Below are 25,128 nucleotides of genomic sequence, written 5' to 3'. Positions count from 1 at the left end.
TCAAGTGTGCAGCAATAGACAGGTGATCAGTAGTAATGCCGATGCCGTCAGTACAGAGGATGAGGAGACGGAACGCATGGCTCCATACGAGTAGATCCAGCTGTAGTAGTTAGGGACGTAGGTATAAACTCCCGGCCGGTTTGGCAGGGCGCACTGATCTCCCCAACTCACAATGCCAGCTAGGTACCAATTACCATTGACATTACAGACCAAGGGTCCCCCGGAGTCACCCTGAAATGAAGGATAGTCCAATAAATAACATGATTAAGAGAATACTAAAGATTCCTAATAATGTCTACTGAGCTTCAAATTTTGCATCCATGATAGTTGGTGATGCAGATAGGTGAAAGTCTTACTACTCAGACACCCCCACTTCATCATTTACTCCAATAGGAGCGCCAAGTAGTCTTCTCCAGCTTTCTCTGGTGTGCTGCACAATGGCGGAGTTCTCATTGGCGGGGCTCCGAGCTGTTAGATCCCATTCATATTCAAGTTATTTCCTATCCTAAGCATAGGAGATAACTTGCTGACATGGGAAAACCCTCTTAATGACTTTACACCATCTTATAAAAATTGAAGCAGATCTGTGAAGTCTGACTGCACAGATCCCCACTGATCAGAAGTGAACCTCCCCATTCTGAATGGAGCAGTGGTTGGACAGCACGTGTCGGAGAATGCCAATGTACAGTGTTCAACTATCTCTTGTCCTTACATTGAAATTAATAGAATAGTGCGCACAGTCCATCCAAAATGGGGAGCAAAACACCCCATTTTCTTGAAAGGTGACTATAAGTGGTCAGACCTCCCACCAATCTTCAAGTTACACACCGTATACTATAGCAATATTATAGCTTAGACCTTAAGGGGGAGGATGGGACAAAGAAGAATAAAGCTTCTCCTTCCCACTTCCCAAAAAAGACTGATGGCATTAGCATGGAGATAAGTCACCCACCTGACAGGAGTCCTTATTTCCACTCTGGTATCCGGCACAGATCTGGTCATTTGGAACAATTTGTTGGTTGGCACTGACATCGGAGTTGATGTGGTACATCTTATCACAGTCTCTACTACTGATAATTGGCACCATGACCTGCTGGAGAGTCTGTGGGTATGGAAGAATCACTGTAGAGAAGAAGAGCAACCATCAAGGTCAGGCTGACTGCCATAGTTGGTAATACATTTCTCACCAAGTAATATCCTATGAGCTTCTCTATGATAGTTTCACATATTATAAACTTTAATATCCTGGTTACTGATATGGGATGTTCTGCTATGGGGCCCCTGGGAAAGTATGATATATGATAAGCTTAGGTGCACACTATTAAATGATGGGGAATGTAGTATGGTTCTCCAGGACAATAACACATACGATAGACTTAGATACATTGGCCCATAACCAGAGGTGTAGTCTTCTATGACAGTGTCATACATCATAGGATTAGATACACTAATAATGGAGGTTATATTGCTGTTTGTTCCTCTTGGGTAGTATAATTTGTGGCTTTGAATACTGTGCATCTCAAGAGTTTTCTTACCATCAGTTCCTATATTGCCCCATCCGGTAACCCAACACTTGGTGCCAGTTGAGAAGCTCATAGATGACGTTGGGACACACACTGGCAGGATGTACTCGGTAAAAGTAATAGGACTGGACAGTTTGATCAAGGCGATGTCACCCGGGGTGCCTGGCCCGCTGAACAGGGAGTTCACAATAATATTTTGCACGGAGGACATAAGTTGGTGTTTACTTGTGATTTGTAGCTGGTACTCGCCAAGAACGACTGTGAAGTCCGAAGGATTTGTAGACCTAAGGAGTGAGACCAAAGAACATTTACACAATAATGATGAGCATCTTCATATAACACAATGTTATTCGTGTAGTAGCAAAAACTCAGATTTTCCCAAGGTCCTTAGCTGGAACTAAAGATATTGCCCCTTCCACCGAAAGTCACATTAAGCCAATGGACCATCTTTGTGTTTGTGTAAGGTCCACGTTATGGGTATCATCTAGAGTCCAATGTGGCTGACCAGGCCATAGCATTTTATCTGAAGGTAGCCACTTACCAGGTAAAGCAATGTGCAGCACTGATAACCCACTGGTTGGATATCAACGACCCTCCGCAGATATGGGAATTTTGGTATCGAAGACTGATTTGCCACGGCCATGCTCCTTCATTTGCATTTGTGCCACCAACAATCCGATTGCTAATCACTGGGTTTCCACATGTTGGTGGAGCAGGAGTGGTGGTGTTGGAGATGACTGGAAGGGTGTAGACTGGAAAACACAATGGAGCACATCATCTTCCACATATCTCATATTCGGCAATATAAAAAAATCACTATCAAACCTTATGCTCATGTATAGTCATCCACCAATGGACACTACAAGAGGTCACTACTTTTTGGGGATCTTGAATCATTACCGTGTTCCAAACTGGTGCCCTCTGGATGGCTGCTGATGGTTTTTGTTCAACAATTGACTATTAATATTTCCATGCTTCTATTACAAGACAACGATGGGATTTCCCAGCTTTTATAATTGATATCCTATCCTTAAGGATTGGCAGAAGTCGGCCAAGACCCAACCAATCAGCTGTTTCAAGAAGCAATAGCCTCTTCATTACCTACCAAGCACAACAGCTGTGCTTGATATTGAAGAGGCTTCCATTCACTTAAATAGGACAGAGTTGCAAAATCATATGGCCTGTGAAGAGTGCCAGCTGATCCGTGGGGGTCCTGGGTGTTGGAGGATCACATGTTAAAGAAAAAAAAATATATATAATGGCACGATTGAAAATGATTGGCTATATCACAAGAAACAAACCTTCAAACAACTCCCGAGATTGAAAACTGAAACTTTTTGGGGTTTGGTCTTTTTTTTTTTTTGTGTAATGGTTTGTTATTTTCAATGGTTCTTTTCATGTAGTGATACACAACAAACTAATTTTCTATTAGTGTATTTAATAACAAAAAGTCAAAAATTATAGAAGAATCTGAGACCGAAGGCCACCTCAAACTCCTCTACACTTTCCGCTGTGGACCTAGTCTTTGGCCGGGACCACACGTTGTGGAAAAGCCGCAGGAAAAATCACAGTGTTTTACAGTCATGGCAAAGTGGATGGGAATCTAGCGAATCCAACTCCCACTTTGCGGCTATGACTAAGGGACATGTATGTGTCCTGAAACGCGTAAGCTCCATCATGATCGTGTATCCTGAATGGGTGATGTAATATCCCTTTTTACCTTTCTTGATATGAAGTAAAGGTTATGTTTTATTTAGTCGTGGCATGCTGGAACATTTTTTCTATACTTTTCATAGAGAAGCATTGACTATGGTTGAGCGACCGGAATCGGAAAAGATCGGATTCCGATCGGCGATCAAACAAATCATGCCAGTATGGAAGAGATCCGATCATTTTTTGGAGATCTCAAAAGGTTTGTGGCCACCTCGATTGCCCAATTTAACTCCCCCAGATTTTTTTCCTTGAGGATTTTTAAAGGGCAAGGTTTATGCAAGCAAACCCAGGACCATCAAGTAACTGAAAGCAAACATTGAGCGTGAAATTGCAGTCGACAGTGACTTGTTGCAGAGGACATTCTCAACTATGGAGTGGTGAGTTTCCTTGTGTGCAGACGTTGGGGGAGGACATTGTCAGCACCTTTTGTAATGCAGATTTTTTTTCCCACCAAATACAGGTATGTTCAGTTCTTACAGTTCTTACAGCTCGCTTTTACATTCAAGTGTTTGTGAGCAATTCACATTTTTAAAGTTGTACTCCCGAGTGGGACACCATGTGGTTAACTTCAGCTTGGTGCAAAAATTGCATTTTCTGATTATAAAAGGTAGATATCAGATAGATATCATAAGTGAAAGTGAGAAGAATTTTGGTAGCAGACGTTACATTTCCAAGTTCTTGAACCAGTTGTGGGAGGGGCCATGCGGTGGGAACAGTGATGTCATCACATTCCTGAGACTCCCTCCAGTCTCTCATTTACATAAGAATTTGCTGAGTTTCCTCGATCTTATAACACAGATAAACCAAGTGAGATTTACCTGGGGATAAAAACCAATCCTTAAATTAAAAATTCCTTCAATCCAGAAGGTCTGCTGATCCAGCGCTGGTTTTTATCCATCTCCTGGTCACCTAGTGAAGTTGACAACCAATATGGCTTCCATTACAGCTCTTACATAGATGATCACCCAGCTTTCCTAGAAATACTCCCAATGCTGGCAATGACCTGAAACTCATCTGTTGTAGGAAAGTTGGGTCATATCTTTTGTGGCAGCCATGTTGGTTGTAACTCAGCTTGCCCAAGAAAAACAGATCTCAGGGAAAAAAAAATGTTTACTTAATAGGGCATTTGGTTGACTATTCAGTTTTTCTTTTTACAAGGGGAAGGGCCGTCTTATCATTGTGACATCAGTGACTGTTATCAGTACAGTCGGCAGACAGTCGCTGTATTCAGGGGGATCATTCACAACTGGTTCTGCAGGATGGTAGACAAAACAATCGGCACCAGGAAAGAAGTGATCTAAAGAGGGGGAAGGGGGAATCTGCATGGGGACTGAAGGATCTGGGACTGACAACCCCACAGTAATACATGGAAAAGTGCAAATGTAAGGATATATATTATATATCCATATGTGACCCTTGTATGAGGAGTTGCGCGCCCTTCACTCCACGTCACAACCATACAATGACAAATCCTGTATGAACTTGCACATATTTCTTCTAGATATGTCCATCATCTCTACCGGAAACAACAAGGGGTGTGGGCAAGTCATCCCATTATTACAACATATCATCGTACTCTAAGTTCACACTAGTATCAGGGTGTCCATTGCTCTGATCCAGCAAAAATCCGGAACAGCAGGCCGATAAAATAGCAAACATCAATGGAGCACAATGACCTTAATGGGGTCCATCGGATGTCTGTTCTTTTTTTTGGAAATTGGCAGATGTCCAGCAATTTCTGACGCAAATCTGAACATAACCTTAGACTGTCTAGTCCATCTTACCAACACTTATTAGCAAGCAACTAAATTTTGACACATTATCCAGAGTTTCGCTTCCCCTTTTTCATAAGCCACGCCCATTTGACAGACAACATGCACAAACTGTTAAAGCTGACCACAGCAATAAAGCGGTGTGGGAAAAATCACGCTTTTCATAGAGAGTCCACAGAGGTTTCCTGTGCATTTTGGGAAAACACAGTAAATGACCGTCTTACCGGAGAGCAGTAGGAGGCTGTGGAGACACAGGACGCCGTTCATGGTCGCACCTTGTGGCTGATATCCCCTGGTTAGGACTAATCTCCTCGCCGGTCTGTGGTCTACTCACATTCACTACTGCACCATTGTATCCTTCACCCCGAGCTCAGAATGTGCCTCAACCTGTTCCTAAAGAGAATTCTTCAAGTCTGACAACCACCTCGAGTACTGAGAGGAATCTATGTGACCACGCACAGGAGGCGGCAGCCATAGTCGTGCTCATGACATCACAGAGCAAACAAAGGTCCTGGGGTTTTTTATAACAAGTGACCAGAAGCTCCAATTTCAACCTGGACCCTGATCCGCCCTACTCCAGTCACACCCAAATCAGCTTCATACATCACGTCTTGTATCCGGTTACTGCTGGCAATAGTTTTTTCCAATTTTTCCTCCATATCTGCATCATTTTAAACACTGCATTTTATTTCTATTCCATCAATATTGTGCAAGAAACCTTCATAGGACACAAAGGACGTATCTGTATCCTGCGTAACCTCACCAGAGAATCGGTTGTGAGCTGCAGCGACCAAGATGACATCAGAGACCTTAACCTCTGTACACACAGCATGTGAGCGTTCCATATATATATATATATATATATATATATATATATATATATATTATGATATATGCATATGATACAGTGGTATACGTCGCCCATTGATTCCCTCTATAAGAACATACATTGTACGTTTTTTACGGCGACTCACTATATAACAATAGTTATACCTCAGTTGATATAAAGTTATGCTGAATGAAACCAAATGGACATGAACTGGGAATGTTTCCTATTGTTTACACTAAATATAGAGCTCGGAGCAGTGTGATCAAAGCCTTATGGAAACATTGCAGCAGTGGGTCATGATTCCCAATGTTCACAGATTTACTAATCTATTAACCTGTTGGCTGTATTACATGTATTACATCTCAGCCACTTAAAAATGGGCTCAGCGCCATCCTTAGTCCATGGGTAGGTTTCATTGATGTGATGCCAGCCTAGTCCTGGCACTAACCCTGTCATAACAGATTCACTGTTTACATATCATAGAGAGCAGGCGGCTACACAACGTCCGCTAATCCTAATAATCCCTGGAAATTGCTGCAATTATCTAGAATGACTTCAAAGTGAAAGCGACATGTCAGACAGCAAAGCCCTGAACACACAGCGAGGACCTGACTCCAGACCATGATATCAGGTTATCCATGTGTGACTGGTCTTCTCCATAGTTACCCTCTTCTTCTATTTTCTTCTTTTCCCCCTCTACTCTCATCTCCTCCATAATACTTTCTTCTCCCATTTTCTCCCACTTTCATCCTTCTTCTCTACTTTTCTTCTCTCCTTCCTACCATCTCCATATCTCCTCTTCTCTTTGCTCCTTATCCTCTTCTCTCCACTGTTTTTGTCTTACTTCTCCTTTCCTCCCATTTTCACTATTTTTCTCCTCTTCTCTCTTCCATTCTCCTTCTCTCCTCTTCCTTCAGCTTCTCTCTTATCTATCCTCTTTTCTCCTCTTGTATTCCAGGTCTCCTCTCTTCTCCTCTTTTATCCCTTTCTCCCCCTTACCTCCTCTGCTCTATTTTCTCCCATACTCTTCCCTCCCTTCCCTTCTTTACACTGGATTCTCCTCTTCTCCTCTTTGCTTCTCTCCTTTCTTCACCCTTCCCCTTACCTCAATAGTTCTCCTCCCATCTCCTCTTTATCTTCTCCTCCTCTCCTTTTGTTCTTTTCTTCCCTCTCCTTTGGACTTCTTTTTTAATCCTTCTTATCTCCTTCCTTCTCCTCTTTACTTCCCTCCTCAGTACATCTTTTCTCCTTCCATCTCTTCTTCTCAGATCTTTTCTCCTCTGCTCTCTTCCTCCTCTAAACTCTGCTCTTCTCCTTCTTGTACTATTTTCTCCCCTCTTCTCTACCCCTCTTCTCCTCTCCTTACTCCTTCCCCCTCAATCCTTTTCTTCGCTCCTCTCATACTCTTCTTTCTCCCTTTTCCTGCTCTCCCTTCTTCTCTTCTTTTATCTCATCTATTCTTTTTGTTTCATGTCTTTCCTCTTTTCCAATCGTCTTCTCTTTTGTCTTCATTCCTCCTTTGATCTTCTTCTCTTTAAACCCTTTTCTCCGCTCCCCTAATCTCCCCTCTTCTCCTTTTTCTCTGCTTCCCCTTCTCCTCTCCTTTTCTTGTCCTCTGGTCTTCCCTCTTTTCTCCTGAGCTCTCATTTCCTGCCACCATACTGTACCGTGTATGAGAGCGCTCATATGCTATTAGAGCGCTCATATGCTATCAGAGCGCTCGGGTTCTGACCTGATCTCTAGATCTCCTCTCAGGTGTGAATCATACAACCTCACAGAAACTCTCCTGTTTTCTATATATCGTAATAACAAAAACTCTGCAGTTAACAGAAGACGCGCCTCATTTACCAGAGTTTCTAAGAATAGATCAGAGGAATTTACTATGTTACCTACATAATCTCATGTGATACGACTGACTCAAGGGCTATATAGGTTAATGTGTCACCTGTCTAGATCAATGGTCTCCTATTTGTGTATCTCCAGACTGGATCCTACCGCTTTCAGCAAACTCTAATAACCTCAGGATGTTAGGCCATGCTAGGAGTTGTAGTTTACCAACAGTAGGACAGCCACAAGTTGAAGACCACTGCCTTAGAGTAGTCTCTGAGACAATGTAACTCCGCTACAAGCCTGCAGGGGAAGACACTGACTATGTTATCTTTTTAGTAGAACGTTTCTCGAGTCCTAGCAAGTCTGGGTCTTTCAAGGATGGAATGCTAGTAGTAACAGGAAAATCTTGAACCCAGTGAACCCAGTAGAGTCTTTTCCAACATCTTGACCTGTTGTGGATCTTTGGGCTGTTGTTAGGATGCAATACTCCAGTATACTAATAGAGAAAACGACACTACAGCAGCAGAACAGTGCTCACAAGACAGATAGGACATATCCACCAATGTTGTGTTATTGTAACTCTATAGGTGTCATGTACCAGGGTGGTGTGATGTGTTGTCTACATGTTGATAGTACAAGTTCCGGTTAGTTTATGTCTCACCTGAAGTCCTGGCCATAGAGACAGAATCTCCTCCACAGTGTCTTTCGGGCTGAGGAATATCGGTCACATTTATGAACACCAGGTCAGGAACATATTCCATAATCCATGACTGGTAGGCTGTCACCAGGGAATACACCCCAGGGCGGTATTGTAATGCACAGCCCTCGCCCCAGCTTACAATTCCAGCCTGGTACCAGACATCTTGCACTTTACAGACCAGAGGTCCCCCAGAGTCTCCCTGGAAAAGACTTGAGATAATCGACATACTGTACCTTCTATTACATATGTACTACATTAAATACAATGGATCAGGATGACCAACGACAATGATTATACGAAATAGGTGCCCCCCAAAAAAATAATGATAAAATATAACTTTTATTTGAAAAAATTTAAAACAGGACATCTAGGCCAGCACAATGCATCCCACTAGCTGAGCAATAGTCACACCATGTGTTAAAAACAGTAGCCAAGGAGTGAAGGAGGTGTATAAGTGTGGAGACTAGGTCTCTATTATTGAATATCTCTCATCCACTATATATCACCCCTCTCCCTTCCAAATCCTATTGCACCCTGAGAACGAGGCAACACAGGTACCCCCTACCAGTTAATTAGATGTAAAGTACAGTAAATGATCCCTTGTTGAAATTGATAACATCCAACAGAAGACCAAGACCATGCAGGAATCAGATTGTATAGGAAGTTAGTGCATTACTGTATTATCTGTACGCTCTGATGACTCGTGCACCGACATGCAGCACTAATATGCGGTGTAACTATTATAACTCACAGCTGAATCGACAAGATAGAGTACAGTGGTCCCTAAGAGGACCAATTAACTCGGCCCAACTAACAGCGCTCCGGAACCTTGAACTTGATGATTCAATAATCATAAAAGCCTCAGATAAGGGCAGAAATGTGGTCATCATGGATAGAACCAAATATATATCCATGGTGACCACTATGAAGTCCTCCCCTCAGATCCAACTGCCTCGTATTCCGCCTCTCTGATTGAGATCCTTGACCAAGCGAGAACTAATGGTCTTATCTCTAATAGAGACCACCAATATATGTGTCCAGTGCATTCCTGGGTCCCCACTTTTTACAGCCTCCCCAAGGTATACAAAGGCTATATGCTCTTGAAGGGCCGCCCCATAGTCTTGGGCATTGGTGGAGTGACAGAGGGGGTCAACAACTATTTAGATCAGATTTTGCACCCCTTTGTCCTTGTTTTCCCGTCATATGTCCGGGACACGATGGATGTCCTCTGACACCTGGAGGGCAACCAAGTACCATCGGGGGCAGTCCTTGCCACCTTGGATGTTGAGGCGCTGTACAACTCCATTCCCCATGATTAGGGGTGTGGAGCTGTAGAGCACTGTTTTGGGACCCAAGGGATACATAGATCCATAGCTACTAAAAATGGCATCTACTCGCTGGACACAATCTCACACAGGAGCAGAGGTGGTTGACACAGGAGAAAAACAGTTCAGTGATAAAAGAAAACTATCAGCATGGAGATGTTTGTGAAGAGTGAGTGGATTCTCAGTATTCTCTGAAGGATCAGACAGGTTCTCAACACCATCATAAGACACTGACCTGGCAAGAGTCCATTTGCCCCTCAGTGTATCCTGCGCATATCTCATAATCATGGATTAATATAGTGCTGGCATCTTCTGAGGACCACTGATGATACATCTGGTCACATGTGACGTGGTCAATCAGAGGGGTCATCACCTTCTGGAGGGTCTCAGGATACTGAAGAGCCACTGAAGACAAATAACAGCTATTACTACCAGTGCTTAGCCAAAACATGACATTGGGTGTGTTATTGCGGTAGTATTGTATTATTAGAGTATCTTCACATATGAGAAACATTTACTATAGGATCCACAGTAGATCCCCAGCAGATCCTTGTGCAGATCTACAACATAATTACAAGGTCGATCTTCATATATATGCAGAGGATCTGTAGTTTTTGCATCAGATCTGCACAAGGATTAGGATTCAATGGTGTAATCTTTTCTGTGCACAATATACAAGAATAAGTAAGACGCTGGTTATTTTCTCAGGTTATTTTTTTTCTGTGCGGGTTTTTGATGGTGCCCATGAAAGGAATATGCACATAAGTCTTCCTTGGTGGAAAGGGGGAACTTTCTACAACACCATCTTTTGGCAGGAGCTTCTTATAGATCATGGCTGGTTTTCCTGAAACCTAGTGTCACAATCTGGGAATAAATACAAGCCAGTCTTGCATTTCCACAGACACCGCCACCTTCTGCAGAAGAATGTATAGCAATATGGACAGTAACATAATCTGTAGCTTTTGCACAACCCTTGCCAACATAGAGGATTTGCATGGCCCAAGGGCTCACTAGGTCATATATTTACATCATATGCCTGCGTAGGAGCAGAAATAAGAACTACGACTCTCATTCAGTTGATGTTACTTTGGCTGTGTCTGGTAGATTGATAGTCAGCCTAACTGGGAGAAGTATATTGTATGGTAGCATTCAGATAAAGTCATTACTATGTATATACCCAGAATACTCACCCCCCGAGGATGTGTCACCCCATCCCGTTACCCAGCACTCCATGCCACAGGGGAAGGTGACAGACGCATCAGGTAGACACACCGGCTGAATGTATTGGGTATAATTGACAGGGCTGGTGATCTGGACCAGAGCGATGTCCCCTCTACTACCCACGTACATGTATTGTGGGTGGGTGATGAATTGCTTCACTGTAGACAAATACTCATGAGGATTTGGCATGGCGAGCTGATACATCCCCAGGTGAACAGTGTAGCCCTTTAGAGTCCTACAAGGGAAAAAGTCACAGATATTGTATTAAGCAATGGTAGCTCAACCCAGACCATGGTGGTGAACATCAACACATAAGAACTGACCCTCAACGTACCCCATAAAGCAGTGAGCAGCAGTCAGAACCCACTGGTTGGAGATCAGAGACCCCCCACAAATGTGGTAGCCTTTGTACCAAAGACTGACTTGCCAGGGCCACTCTCCATCCACAGCATTTAAGCCTCCAATAATCCGGTTGGAAACCTTTGGGGAGCCACAACTTGATCCAGCTTCTGAGATGCAGAACAAGGAAACTACAGGAAAAAATTATAAAATAAATTAAATTTACAATCTTTTTTGTTTTTGTGCCTCTACTATGTACCTTGTTGGCTGCTTTTTACATCTGCTACGGTAGTCTAGGTTACACTATGATGAGTGACTCCAGCTTAGCTGCATTGTCTACTGGAGCCTGCGGTAGTCTGAAATCTATTTTCTGTTTGATGGCTCAGATTAGTGTTCAGTCCCCCATCATGTTTTACACTCCACTTCTGCTTGTTCAGATCAAATGATTAGACTTTTTAACTGAGTCATGCATGATGTTAAGGATGCTGCCCTCTAGAGGGCGGCGTACAGAGTGCACTGTTCTCCTAATTACATCCTGGAGAATAGATTTGCATATTTTTTACCCAGAATCCCTAGTGCAGCAGTAATGACTTGTAAGTCTCAGTACTGCCTCTGTAGGTGCACACTCTCCCTGATGTGTACGATTATTCCCTGACCCTGGTCTATAGTCTCTCACTTTGCCAAATCAGTATCCTTGCGCTATGCTGAGGAGGTCCAAAAGACCGAAACAGCACTGTTCATAGCTGGGAATCTGTTCCTTTTAGAATAGAAATACTAATTTGGCAATTAAATCCACATCATGATTAATTAGACTTTTTAACTGAGTAATGCATGATGTTAAGGATGCTGCCCTCTAGAGGGCGGTGTACAGAGTGCACTGTTCTCCTAATTACATCCTGGAGAATAGATTTGCATATTTTTTACCCAGATCAAATGCTGTCAATGACCATGAAACAGGTTCATTGGTTGTGGCACCTGAACACATTTTTCAACCCAGAGACAGTGTGGCTCGACTGGGGACATTCTTGGGTACCCCTAAACAAGATCTTCTAAGACTTCCAAGTATATGACAGCACTGAGAATTTTCAGTTGTCCTCCATAGATGGTGTCACCACCAACCAGATGTGTGAAAGTAAAGGAAGCAAAAAACGATAATGATCAGTAATAGTCCCATCATAAAGAAGATGTCAATGCAGCCAATATCCTCCACTAAACATGAAAACTGAAGATTTTGTTTGGCACGTACCTATAGTCACCAGAATTTTGACCTGTGAAATCCTCATGTCTATAGTGTCCCGGCTCTGAAGAACATAAGACTCCTCACACCTTGCATCTCCGCAGGTCTAGTCTTCTCATCTTGCTTCATTGAGAAGTAATTATTCACACCTCGGAGTAATTTGAACCATCACAATTCTTTAGTTTGATTGGTTGACACCTCAACCCCAGCAACATAATGTAGCAACACCTCAAGAATGAGATCTATGTGTGAGATCAAATATTTACAAGATCACTAAACCTTCTTCTGTCTATACATTGGATCATGTATAATATATGAGAGGTTTACAACTTCCCAGAATGATTCGCTGTATCTTAAGTGTATTATTACCATGTGACCCCAACATGGATGAAAGGTAAGGTTAAGTCTCAAGAACGCCACCATATTTTAGGTCTATGTTATCCAGATATGTATGATGGCACCTATATCCCAATTTATTTATTTATTTTTGGGGATTTCTATAATATATCAGAGTTTACTCTTCTTACAAGCCCTATAGATAAGTAAGTTGGACAAAAACAGGACAGATCTTCAATTTTTGAGCATGAACAACCTCTATTTCGCACCAACTTTGGCACACATAGTGAACCATCCAGTGCACTTTCACAGAAGTAAGTTAGGTAAAAAATATGCAAGTCTATTCTCCAGGATGTAATTAGGAGAACAGTGCACTCTGTACTCAGCCCTCTAGAGGGCAGTATCCTTAACATCATGCATGACTCAGTTAATAAGCCTACTGTCACGGGATGTTTAGAGTCTATACTATAGGCAATGTGTAATATATATTTGGTGTGGAATGTATTCTCTAACCTGTTGTATACATCAATGTGTAGTTGGCTGATTAGGGTCTAGTGTGTTAGCACATTGTATGCAAATACCTCTAACTAGTGAGGACCAGTGAGGACAATGGGCGGAGATAATCTGATTGGTGTCCCCAAGAAGATGTTGGACGGTGCATTGTCCAAAGGAGACAGGGAGTCTGCTCTCCTTGGTATAGGTGAGGGGGGAAGGATCTGTGACTCAGCCCTCCCCCCCCCCCCCACCCCACAGATATAGGATGTAACAGTGTTAGTATATAGTAAGTAGCTAGCAGTTAGTATGGGTTAGCCGGCCTGTGCACAGCTCTGCAGAGAGCCAGGATTTAGTTACAGGACCAAGGAACCAAAGCTATCATTGGATTGTGACTTCCGTGGACTTGTTATTACGGTTGATGTGACCGCCGCTGGCTACTAACTTTGTGGATTACAATAAATTGCTGTTGTCTCCCGACCTCTTGCATCCCTGTTGATTCAAGATATCCTCCGGAGGAAGGACGTATACCTTTGCTCCGTGACACCTACTAACATGATGCGGAGTTTATTGCCAAATTAGTATTTCTATTCCGAAAGGAACAGATTCCCAGCTACAGACAGCGCTGTTTCGGTCTTTTGGACCTCGTCAGCATAGCGCAGGGATACTGATTTGGCAGAGTGAGAGACTATAGACCAGCGTCAGGGGAACACACTCTCCCTAAGAAGTAAGTTAGTCATTGCCTTTACAACAGTATATAAGTGGGTTAGAAAGAATTTTAGTAATGGTAGACTCCCTTTGAACCATGGTGAGTGATATAATACAGTGGTGACATCCCAGCGCTCCATATCAAATGGCCCATCCATTGCCTTCGATCAATTCTTTAATGTTCCTTCTTTACCTGTCTTTTTACCCTCACTAAAGGAATACAATCATGTCCTGAACCCAAACTATCCATTATATTCTGAATATAGACATGAAGGTTCCTATGAAACTCTGCAATCAGAGCAGGTAGACACTGGCATTTTATACATCAAAAATAGTGACATAAAATTCAAAGAACCTGGACAAAAGGGTTTTATTTTATTTATTTTTTAAACATTATAATATTTTCACTGAAAGAGAGAAAAAATATCTTCCCACTCCATCACACTTTGGTGTTCATCCAGAAAAATTAAAAAGAACCAGCAAGGTTAATAAGGCGAGACAAGGAATGTGACGTCATGAGATGTTCTATTATCAACTATAGAGTTTTGTAACTTTATTCATTCTGTGATCAAGTTATAGTATCATTAATAATATTATTATTGACATTGTATAAAATAGCTTTAAATCATGTTGAATTGCAAGTCACAGTGAGTAAGTAATAGCAATCTAGAAAATGTAGCAAACTGTAAATAATCTGTAAATAATAGCGATCTAGAAATCATAGTGAGCCATAAATCATAGTGATCTAGAAATCATTGTGAAACACATTTCATAATGATTAGGGTTGAGCCGATCTTGAAATTTCAGGATCGTTTTTAAAATCCGATTTCCGATCATTTTCCATTCGAACCCAATCCGATCCCAATTCCGATCCCAATGCAAGTCAATGGGATTTTTTAAATAATCGGAGATCGGATTTTAAAAACGATCCTATTCACTATACAGCATGTAGACCAAAAATTGTTTCAATTTTTGGACCCCACGCTGTGTAGTGATTAACCCCCCCATGGGTGTCCGCGTACCTGCACAGCTGCAGCGCCCAGTTCTTCTTGGTCCGGTCCTCTGTCCCTCACATGGCTTCAGAGTGCCCTGCGATCCCCCCCGCCTCCCTAGACTAGTATTGTAGAGATTAGAGATGAGCGAACACTGTTCGGATCAGCCGATCTGAACAGCACGCACCCATAGAAATGAATGGAAACACCTGTGACGCCGACCAGCCGCCGGCAAAGTCAGCGTCACAGGTGCTTGCATTCATTTCTATGGGTGCATACTGTTCGGATCGGCTAATCCGAACAGTGTTCGCTCATCTCTAGTAGAGATGCAGGGAGTAGGTGGGGCTTGGTGCGGTTGGATAGTGTGGGCGGGGAGATGTGAGTACCCGCCCACACTCTCCTAAGCCCCACCTTCTCTATAATACTAGTCTAGGGAGGCGGGGCGCAGGGAATTCTGAAGCCACATGAAGGACAGAGGACCGGATCAGCAGAGGGCAGCGGCAGCACTTCTGAGCAGGTAAGTTGAGCGAAGTTCACGAGTAGATAGATATTATTGTACAATGACTTGTCTAGTAGATAGACAAGTCAATGTACAGTAGTATCTATCTACTCATGAACTTGCCTCGTCGTCCTCACAGCAGCGCAGCACACAGTGATTTACCGCAGCCTGCCACTCTTCTGCTTCTTCCCTGTTTTACCGTATATTCAGCTGAGTATACGGTAAAACAGGGACAAAGCAGAAGAGTGGCAGGCTGTGGTAAATCCATAGGAATGAATGGACGCAGCCGGCAAGCAGGGGGCTAAGCGGCCGGCCACTTCCATTCATTCCTATGGGTGCTAAGCTTTTCCCACAATGATTGGACAGTAGCCGAGTTTCTGGGAAATAAGCCCCGATCTCGATCCCGCCCGAAAAGATCGGGATCGGAATTCTGATCACGATCGTGAAATTTTCTCGATCGCCGATCGGAATCCGATCTTTTCCGATCCTGATCGCTCAACCCTAATAATGATCCATAAGTCATATGAAATAATTTTTTTTTTTGAAAAGTCTTCAGTAGTTGATACCTTTATTAATGGTTAACTTAAAAAATGATGACATATTGTGAGCTTTCGAGATAACTAAAACGATCCCTTCATCAGGCTGGTATACTAGGTAAACCAGCAGGATGAAGGGATCGTTTTAGTTATCCTGAAAGCTCGCAATATGTCATCATTTTTTAAGTTAGCCATTAATAAAGGTATCAACTACTGAAGACTTTTCAAAAAGATTTTTATTTCATATCCACTGGTTAACACGGTACAAAGATATTTTTCCATAAGTCATAGTGATATAGAAATCATATTCATCCAAAAATCCTAGTGAACTGTTGAGCAAAGTGACCTATAAATCACAGTGAGCTGCGATCATTGTGGAATCATGGTGAGCTGTCATCCTTAGATTCATGGCCTCTTCACTCAATTACATCTCCTCTTGGTGGTGACTAGAGGTCATTGCATTAACACTTTGTGCTCTTTTATGGTCCTGTAAGTAAAACAGATACACCTATATCAGCATCATTTGAGCCGTGATGGGGAGGGGTTGGGGGAATGAAGGATTAATTGTATATTTGTAGCCCAGGCATAAATACTGAATCTGGCTCTACATGAGAAGCCAGGCCATTACATTGAAGCAAATACTCACAATAACAAAATATCCAGGGGCCAGACCACAAGGTACAGAAAATCAAAGAAACTGCCAATATGACCCAAGTTACTTGACCAGCCCAGAGCGGAGAACATGCTGACAGATCTGAAAAAAATATAAATAGAGGTCTATCATATCATATGAGGTGTATCATATGAATGCACCACGGTAAAGGATATGTCCATGTTCTCCTTCCTTTGGATAAACACATGATATCTCCAAAGAACCTAAAGAACCTTTGCCCAATGTTAATAATCCTCTATTTTATAGGCAATGAGATTCTACCCTTGACTGTTCAGATTTAGTATATAATATATTTGGCTGTAATTGGGGACGAAAGTAAAGCACCACCAGAACCTGTAGGTTTCAATGTGTCCATGTTACCTGGGTCATACATGTAGTCGAAACAGTCCACTTTTGATGTAGGAAGAGTCAGCCTTGTAAACACCAGATTGGGCACGTACTTCTGAATCCAACGTTGGTAGACTGGTACAAGAGAAAAGACTCCAGGGCGGTATGGGGCACCACAACTGTCTCCCCAGCTTACAATACCAGCCTGGTACCAGACACCTTGGATATTACACACAAGAGGTCCTCCAGAGTCTCCCTGCAACAGAGGATAAATGTGATCATCTAATATGGACTTACTTAGTTACTCTGCAGATATGTTGTATATGATATTGCCAACAACCTAGACATTGGGATTTTGATCAATAAAATTGGTCCATCCAAGGTGTTCGACAGAGGGACTGCATTCCCTCTGTCAGTCCATCAGCCCCCTCAATCAGATCAGGGCATTGCTGGGGGTCTTTGTAAGACCATGATGGAGGCCATAGTGTACCATGTATTTCAAAACATTATAGACAGACAATCATTGCTCAAAGTTTTGTAACAGGGTAAAATAAAAAAAAAATAAAAAAACAATAAAGTTTCTTTGTAATGGCCTATACAATAAAGATAACATATTATTATTACTACTTGGTAAAAAGTAACAAAACTAAAGAAATAACTAAATTATTCAAATGAAATTGATTGGATACTCTTACAATAGGCTATTGATATTAGATCCATAAGGGTCCAACTCCAGCACCCCTGTCAATAAACTTTTTGAAGGGACTATGGCTCTCAAAAACCCTTCAGACTTTCCAATATCTGTAAGTTACTGCCATGGAATATCCGACAAGTACATAGTTCTTTGTAAATGTATTTTTCAACAATGATTTATAGAATATTTCCCCAAGACCATTATAAATTAGGTCTTCTCATTAAGAATGGTCGGGGGTTTTAGGTTTTCTACTGTTTATAAAGCAGAACTTTAGGTATTTACTTGACAAGAATCTTTTTTTCCATCAATGTACCCAGCACAAATTTCATAACTATGGACCAAGACTGTGCTGGCATTTTCTGCTGATGATACATGGTACCACTGGTCACAGGTCCTAGGGTCAATAATTGGAACCATTGCCTTCTGGAGGATCCCATTTGTAGGAGAAGCTGAAAAACAGAAATTTGGAAGTGTCAAAACTTTAATGGGATTTCTGGGCTTCTCAAGTGATAACCTATTGTTAGGATAGGTCATCAATTGAAGACTGGTGTGAAATCGAGACCCCCCTCCTTCCCTGATAAGCTGTTTTAAGAGACCACAGTTTTGGGGTGTGTACTGCAGCTTTTTCACAGAAAACCAAGTAGAACACCATACTTTGTGTAGTGGCTGTGCTTGGTGTTGCAGCTTAGCCCATTGATTTGAACAGTCCGCGTGACCAATAATTGTAATGTCACATGGCCTAAGGAAATGCCACTACTGCTTCAAACAGCTGATCCATGGGGGTCTCCCATGTCAGAACTTGCTGATTTTCACTCGATGAACTGTGCTATGGATTGGTCCTCAATTGATAAAGCTGGGAAAACTCCTTAAAGGGATTCTACCACTAAACCAACATTTTTTCTATTTACCACGTCGGAATAGCCTTAAGAAAAGCTATTCGTCTACTAACTTGCTCAGTCACCTCCGGTCCGCCATTCCGTAGAAATACTGTTTTTTACCGGTATGCAAATGAATTCTTTCGCAGCAATGGGGGAGGGCCCCAGCACTCAAACGGCAATAGGGGCGTCCCCATTGTTCCAGAGAACTGTCTCCAGCGACGCCTCCATCTTCAGCTGCAACCACCTCTTCTGTCTTCTGTCTGGGTCAAACTTCAATGCCTGCGCAGTTGGCTCTGCCAGTGAGACACCAGAAGATCTAAGTGTGCATGCCGACTGGCGGCCATTTTTGGGAGGCTGCTCCTGTATTGAACTACAAGAGCAAAAATGGCCGCCGGCCAGCATGCGCAGTCAGCTCTACTTGTGTCTCACTGGTAGAGCCGACTGCGCAGGCGTCGGAGTTGAACCAGACGGAAGATGACGAGAGAAGGGGAGGATGCAGCTGAAGATGAAGGCGTTGCTGGAGACAGTTCTCTGGCAGTAATGGGGGCACCCCATTGCTGTTTGAGCGCTGGGGTCCGCCCCCATTTCTGCGAGAGAACTCATTTGCATACCAGTAAAAAACGGTATCTCTACGGAACGGCGGGCTGGAGGTGACTGAGCAAGGTAGGAGATGAATAGCCTTTCTTAAGGCTATTCCAACGTGGCAAATAGAAAAAATGTTGGTTTAGTTGTAGAATCCCTTTAAGTAGTCATTGAGATCCATGTCTTTCTGTCTATTTCCCTGTCTCTCCTTCCTTTTCAGTAGAGTAAAGATGGGCTTTACAGTTAGTTTTCTCAGATGGGTTCCCTGACTAGGTACTCTGTAGTCTGAGATAAATAAGGTTAGTGACCATATTTGTTCTTTTGAGGTTTGTGTCTTTAATGATAGTTTTGGTATGTGGTTGTGGTATATGATACTGTATATGGTTGAACGCAATCAGATAGTAAGGACTTACAGCTATTTTCGGTGGCTCCCCAGCCTGTGGTCCAACAGTTAAAGCCACATGGACAGTCAGACATCTCTGCGGGAAGGTTAATCGGTTGGATGTATTGGTTGTAGTTGACAGGACTGGACAACTTCATCAGAGCGATGTCTCCTTTGCTTCCGATCTTTACAAAGTCAGGGCTAGGAATGATCTTTTCCACACTTGCCTCAATTTGATAAGGAGTCGGATTATTCATCTGGTGCATGCCCAGGATGACTTTATAGAAGATCGGGTTTATATTTCTGTCATGAAACACCAACGTTAATAAAGATAACATTTTATAAGACAATATAAGTACAGACAATATTATGCAATGATATACTACAGATATCAGCAAACTGGTTTAGATTGAATCAGATTCAACTTAAATTTTCAGGCTTTTCAGAGTTTCAGGCTCAACCCAAACTTGAAACTTTGGGGTTCATCACGCACAAGCCACTATTTTTCTCAGAGGTCCCGGAAACATGCTGTGCACCCTTGGTCTCCTCTCCTGGCCTCTTCCAGCCTACAGTGACATCATGTGTCCTGAGGGGACCCCTAAGGCCTGTGATTGGTCCTCAACAGTCACATGGGAGCATGCACATCATAATGCTTTCATTAAAGTTTCATGACATCAACACACTTCATTTGATAGCTGAGGTCTATTACGTCACCCAAGAGGCAAGAAGAAGAACCCAGGGAAGCAACGGGCACTACCAGGATGCCCATGGAGGTGAGTATAACTGTTTCTTATGTTGTCGCACCTCCATTTCTCATAGAGACCTCTGAGTATAATAACAGCACTTCTGGTTTGGGATGGACAAGTTTGGCCAAAAACAAAACTTTGGACCAAACAGGTCAAAATTAAACAAATCTTCGGAGCTTTGCCCATATCTAATTACAGTATTGTGCAAAAATTTTGGTTATGCATGGTAAAAATGCTGTACATTAAGAATGATTTCAGAAATACAAGGGTTAATAGTTTATTTCTCTCCGTAAACAAAGAGAAACGTGAATAAAGAAACAGAAATATATATAGCCCATCAATATTAGGTGTGACCTTTGCCCTTTGCTTTCTTTTAGGTACAGAAAGCTTTTGGCAGGGAGGTTGTTCCTGCCATCTTGGAGAACTGAGCATAGATCTTCAATGGATATAGACTTACTCCAATCTTTCTGTTTCTTCATGTCATGCTAGACAGACTGGATGATGATGACATCAGGGCTACATCTGTGGGGCCATATCATCACTTCCAGAACTCCCCCTCCAAAGGTTGCAACAAATATTAATGTCATTTACCCTTCTAAAATTTTGTCTGCACCAATTAGAGATCTTCTTACCCTTCAAAACAGTGAGCAGCGGACATCACCCACTCATTAGAGATGAGCGACCCACCACAAATATGGGAGTCATTGGCTTGCACGCTGACTTGCCAGGGCCATTCCCCTTCCTTGGAGTCGCTGCCCCCATAGATTCTATCTTGGTCACTTGAGTAAATGTCATTTGATTCGCCATTGGAATCAGCAAGCAAACAAGCAACTGTAAGAGACAAAGATCTTCAGGTTGGTAGCTCCATTCTTGTATGGAAAGAGTTGAAAATGGTTAGAAATATGAAGGGTAGAGATGAGAAAATTGATTAGCCCTAAATCAGCCTACCTTCAAAGACCTAGAATACCTGAGGTAAACCTGATGACAGTCCTAAACTGAGTATATAGCTGTCATTGACTGGTTTTCCTCATCTACTCCAAGAAGTTATTTTTGTAGGTTTCCTTCAAGTTCTCTTATTCTTTTGTTTTCTCCCACACTTCAAAAACATTTTAATATACATTGGTATTAAATAAATTAGTAAAATCCTACAAGGGTCTAGAAGGTTGACTTGTGTGTATGGGCATATAAGCAAGTATTTCCAATCCGTAGGATGTCCCAGAGTCTTAACTTGGCCTACACTGGCAATGAGATGCCTTTTATCCTGTATTGTCTACCAAGTGTTAATATCTATCTAGTTAAAGGGTGTAGGAGCCCAGACACCTACTGCATGATGCTGAAGCTTGGTTAGTAGGGTTGAGCGATCGAGATCGGAAAAGATCGGATTCCGATCAGCGATCGAGCAAATTTCACGATCGGGATCGGGTGGAAAATGACCGGCAATCGGATTTTAAAATCAATCCTGAAATCTCAAGTTCGGCTCAACCAATTGGTTGGATAACTGGTCCCTTTGTTGTGCTCACTGGACTTTTATAATGTCAGGACTAGAGATGAGCGAGTAGTATTCAATCGAATACTACGGTATTCGAAATACTCGTACTCGATCGAGTACCACTCGCTATTCGAATGGAAAAATTTGATGCAGAACCAGCATTGATTGGCCGAATGCTATACAGTTGGCCAATCAACGCTGGTTCTTCTCCTACCTTTAGAAGTCTTCTCCGTGCAGCTTCCGCGCGGCATCTTCTGGCTCTGAATTCACTCTGCCAGGCATCGGGCCTGGGCAGAGCCAACTGCGCATGCCCGCGCTACAAGAAAATGTCTGCTTTGACTGTAAGCGGACATTTTCTTGTAGTGCAGGCATGCGCAGTCGGCTCTGCCCAGGTCCGATGCCTGGCAGAGTGAATTCAGAGCCGGAAGACGCCGCGGGGACGCTGCACGGAGAAAACTTCTCAGAGAATCCAGCCCGACCCTCACTCGTGGACTTGGTAAGTTCAATTTGAACGAATGTTGCCTACCAACTTGATTTATGGCAAATGGCGCCTACTAGCTTCCTCCTAGTACAATGGGGAGACTGTCAGGTGATCGGTTGAGCTTTAGGAATTTCTTGCTTTTTAAGTAAAGACAGAGGCTCCATATTGATAACAATACATAACAATACAATAGGATGACTTGTGTCAATCACCTTTAAGAATATATGGCAATAATTGTCAGATACGTGTATATTATATCCAAAAGATGACTATAATGGAGAAATACCATGAAAAATAAGTTACATTTTATGTTGGGAGTTTTGGGCTTTTAAGAATCATTTTGAAAATCGCTATTCTTAGTGCAGTCTCCTGCTACCAGGAGATGGTCAGTGTGGCCTCACCCTATAACGGGCTAGGGATTTAGTATTGGGTACTTCTACACTTGGTGTCCCTACTACTATAAAATAGCTAAATATGTTGATTATTATTTATTTTGCTTACTTATATAGCGCCATCATACCACTCATATCAGTCACTGTCCTGTATAGATCCCATACTCTTAATTCACTATCAGTATGTCTTTGGATATGTCGCCATTTTATGAACATTGTAAGGCAAAAAAAATAAAATAAAAAAAATTGGGGGGGAGTAGGTTTCTAGAAATGGAATGTAAAACTACATTTCCATCATACAAAAAGTTTTCTTCCAGTCCTTAAGCCCTTCTTTGTCCCTAGTTATGTCGGTGCCAGATCTGATCCTATCCGAAATTTCACAACTCCCAAATCTCTCAATTGCTTCTAGAAGTCTCCCATATGACTCTATCCATCTGGAGGAGGACTACCCTACATGTCAGGACATTGAGTCCGCTCAAGGACTTGCATCCAAACTTTTCATCTGGTATGTTCAAATAAAATGTAGCTACATGAGAGCACTCAAGTTGGGTGGGACCGAACGTTCAGTGGCGCAACTGGAGTCCATTTTGCTTTTATGGAAACCTCTCAAAAAACTCATCTCAATTCTTTACTCTCACGTGAATCAACCTGCAGAGACCACAGTCATGACCTAGTCCTAGGAACCCGGGTCCAACAAAACTTTATTTAAAGAGGACCTTTCATGGTTTGGGGCACAGGCAGTTCTATATACTGCTGGAAAGCCGACAGTGCACTGAATTCAGCGCACTGTTAGTTTTCCTGATCTGTGCCCCGGGTAAAGAGCTTTCAGTCCCAGTACCATAGCTCTTTACAGTCAGAAGGGCGTTTCTGACAGTCTGTCCACAGCAGTGCCTATCGCGCTGTACTGTGTGAGCGGGGAAAAACGCCCCCTCCCTCTGCTCACAGTGCTCGTCCATAGACCAGTATTATCAGGAGGGGAGGAGGCGTTCCTCCCCGCTCACACAGTACAGCGCGATAGGCTCTGCTGTGGAGAAGGACGTTCATGACAGACTGTCAGGAACGCCCTTCTGACTGTAAAGAGCTATGGTACCGGGACCGAAAGCTCTTTACCCAGGGCACAGATCGGGAAAACTAACAGTGCGCTGAATTCAGTGCACTGTCGGCTTTCCAATAGTATATAGAAATGCCTGTGCCCCAAACCATGAAAGGTCCTCTTTAAAGAGGCTTTGGGCACGATTTCCAAGAATCGCCTTGGCCCTTCTAAATGTGCCAAACTAAAAGTTTTAAGTTTGATAGTGGGTGATCCAAAATGACTTTTGTCCTGCACATAATTACCCCCACAAAATACCCCCTTGGCTGGCACCGTCACAAACTCCCTGAGACATACCTCCACATCTAGTGGGAATGTGAAAAAATAACTTCATACTGGTCACAAGTACAATCCCTAACGTTTCATACTCCAGGACTAAATTCTTAACCCCCCCCCCCCCCCCAAACATCCCCAAGACTCTATGGATTCACCTGTTCATAATAGTCAAATCTTTAATTCCCCTACACTGGGGCTCAACTGAACCCGTCGACTCCACCACTGGATTAGTAAAGTAGCCCAACTGGGCAGAATGGAATCCTTGGAGAGACTTTTGATCTACACAAGTTCACAAAGATTTGTGGATTGAGAACCTTGACAACAACCCAGTCGTTCCTGGGCTCAGATGATATTCAGTCTTTTTTTGTTCACCCAAGAATGATACCAGTAAAATAGAAGAAAGTCTCAAGGGTTATATTTTTGGAATATTTTCTAGAACCATATGGACAGGAACACCAACATGGTAGAAAACAGGACACATCTCAAGTTAGATTTTGCTTAGCAGCGATAGGTCAATGTATAATAGGTGGATGGGAGGGCCATGTCCTTCTTTTCTATAGGGTTGGTGTACTTCCATATGGACATTCTAAGATTATAATAAGATATTACATACCTAAACCCAGCAGCGTTATCACTCGTGAGAGAGCCATTCGTGTATTCTTTGGATGTCTCGGCTTAACCTCCCAGAAGATAATGGATCCGGCTGTATTTAAAGGTAAGGGTGCTCATAGGATTATGACATGCACTGGCTAAAAACTTAGCGCCCAACTAGAAAATGCTGACACGCCTGATTGCTAATCTCTAAGTATCAATCTATATACAATGACATTTTAAGAATCTCCTACAGTGATGATGGTTCATCCCGCGACTTGTCACATTATGTCATCTCTCCAGCTATGTAAGGAATCTTGAAGACAATGATCAAGTTTTTCTTTTTGGTAGAGGAGACGCATAAGTCAGGGGTCCTGATGGCTTCTTCTCTGGGGGTCATATCAAGATGAGACAATGAGGCAGAATATAGGGGAGATCCAAGCTGAGGTCAATGGTTTCATGACGAAGAGTCAAG

General features: G+C 42.6%; 1 protein-coding gene across 1 annotated transcript; it reads right to left on the bottom strand.

Moving 5' to 3' along the window:
• Window positions 1-24,712, bottom strand: LOC142217188 (transmembrane protease serine 9-like). The gene is made up of 16 exons (XM_075285377.1): window positions 24,676-24,712; window positions 20,967-21,165; window positions 19,620-19,891; window positions 18,029-18,195; window positions 17,086-17,308; window positions 16,699-16,797; window positions 11,248-11,443; window positions 10,883-11,148; window positions 9,928-10,097; window positions 8,329-8,566; window positions 7,242-7,498; window positions 5,233-5,290; window positions 2,065-2,275; window positions 1,536-1,807; window positions 953-1,122; window positions 1-231 (listed from the first exon to the last, which is right to left on the bottom strand). Exons 1-16 carry the CDS (start codon window positions 24,710-24,712, stop codon window positions 1-3), a joined length of 3,066 nt encoding a protein of 1,021 aa, XP_075141478.1.
• Between the last annotated feature and the right edge of the window lie 416 nt (window positions 24,713-25,128).

The sequence above is a fragment of the Leptodactylus fuscus genome, chromosome 8 (assembly GCF_031893055.1).
Source record: "Leptodactylus fuscus isolate aLepFus1 chromosome 8, aLepFus1.hap2, whole genome shotgun sequence".
NCBI lineage: Eukaryota > Metazoa > Chordata > Amphibia > Anura > Leptodactylidae > Leptodactylus > Leptodactylus fuscus.
This window is presented reverse-complemented; position numbering and strand designations above follow the sequence as displayed.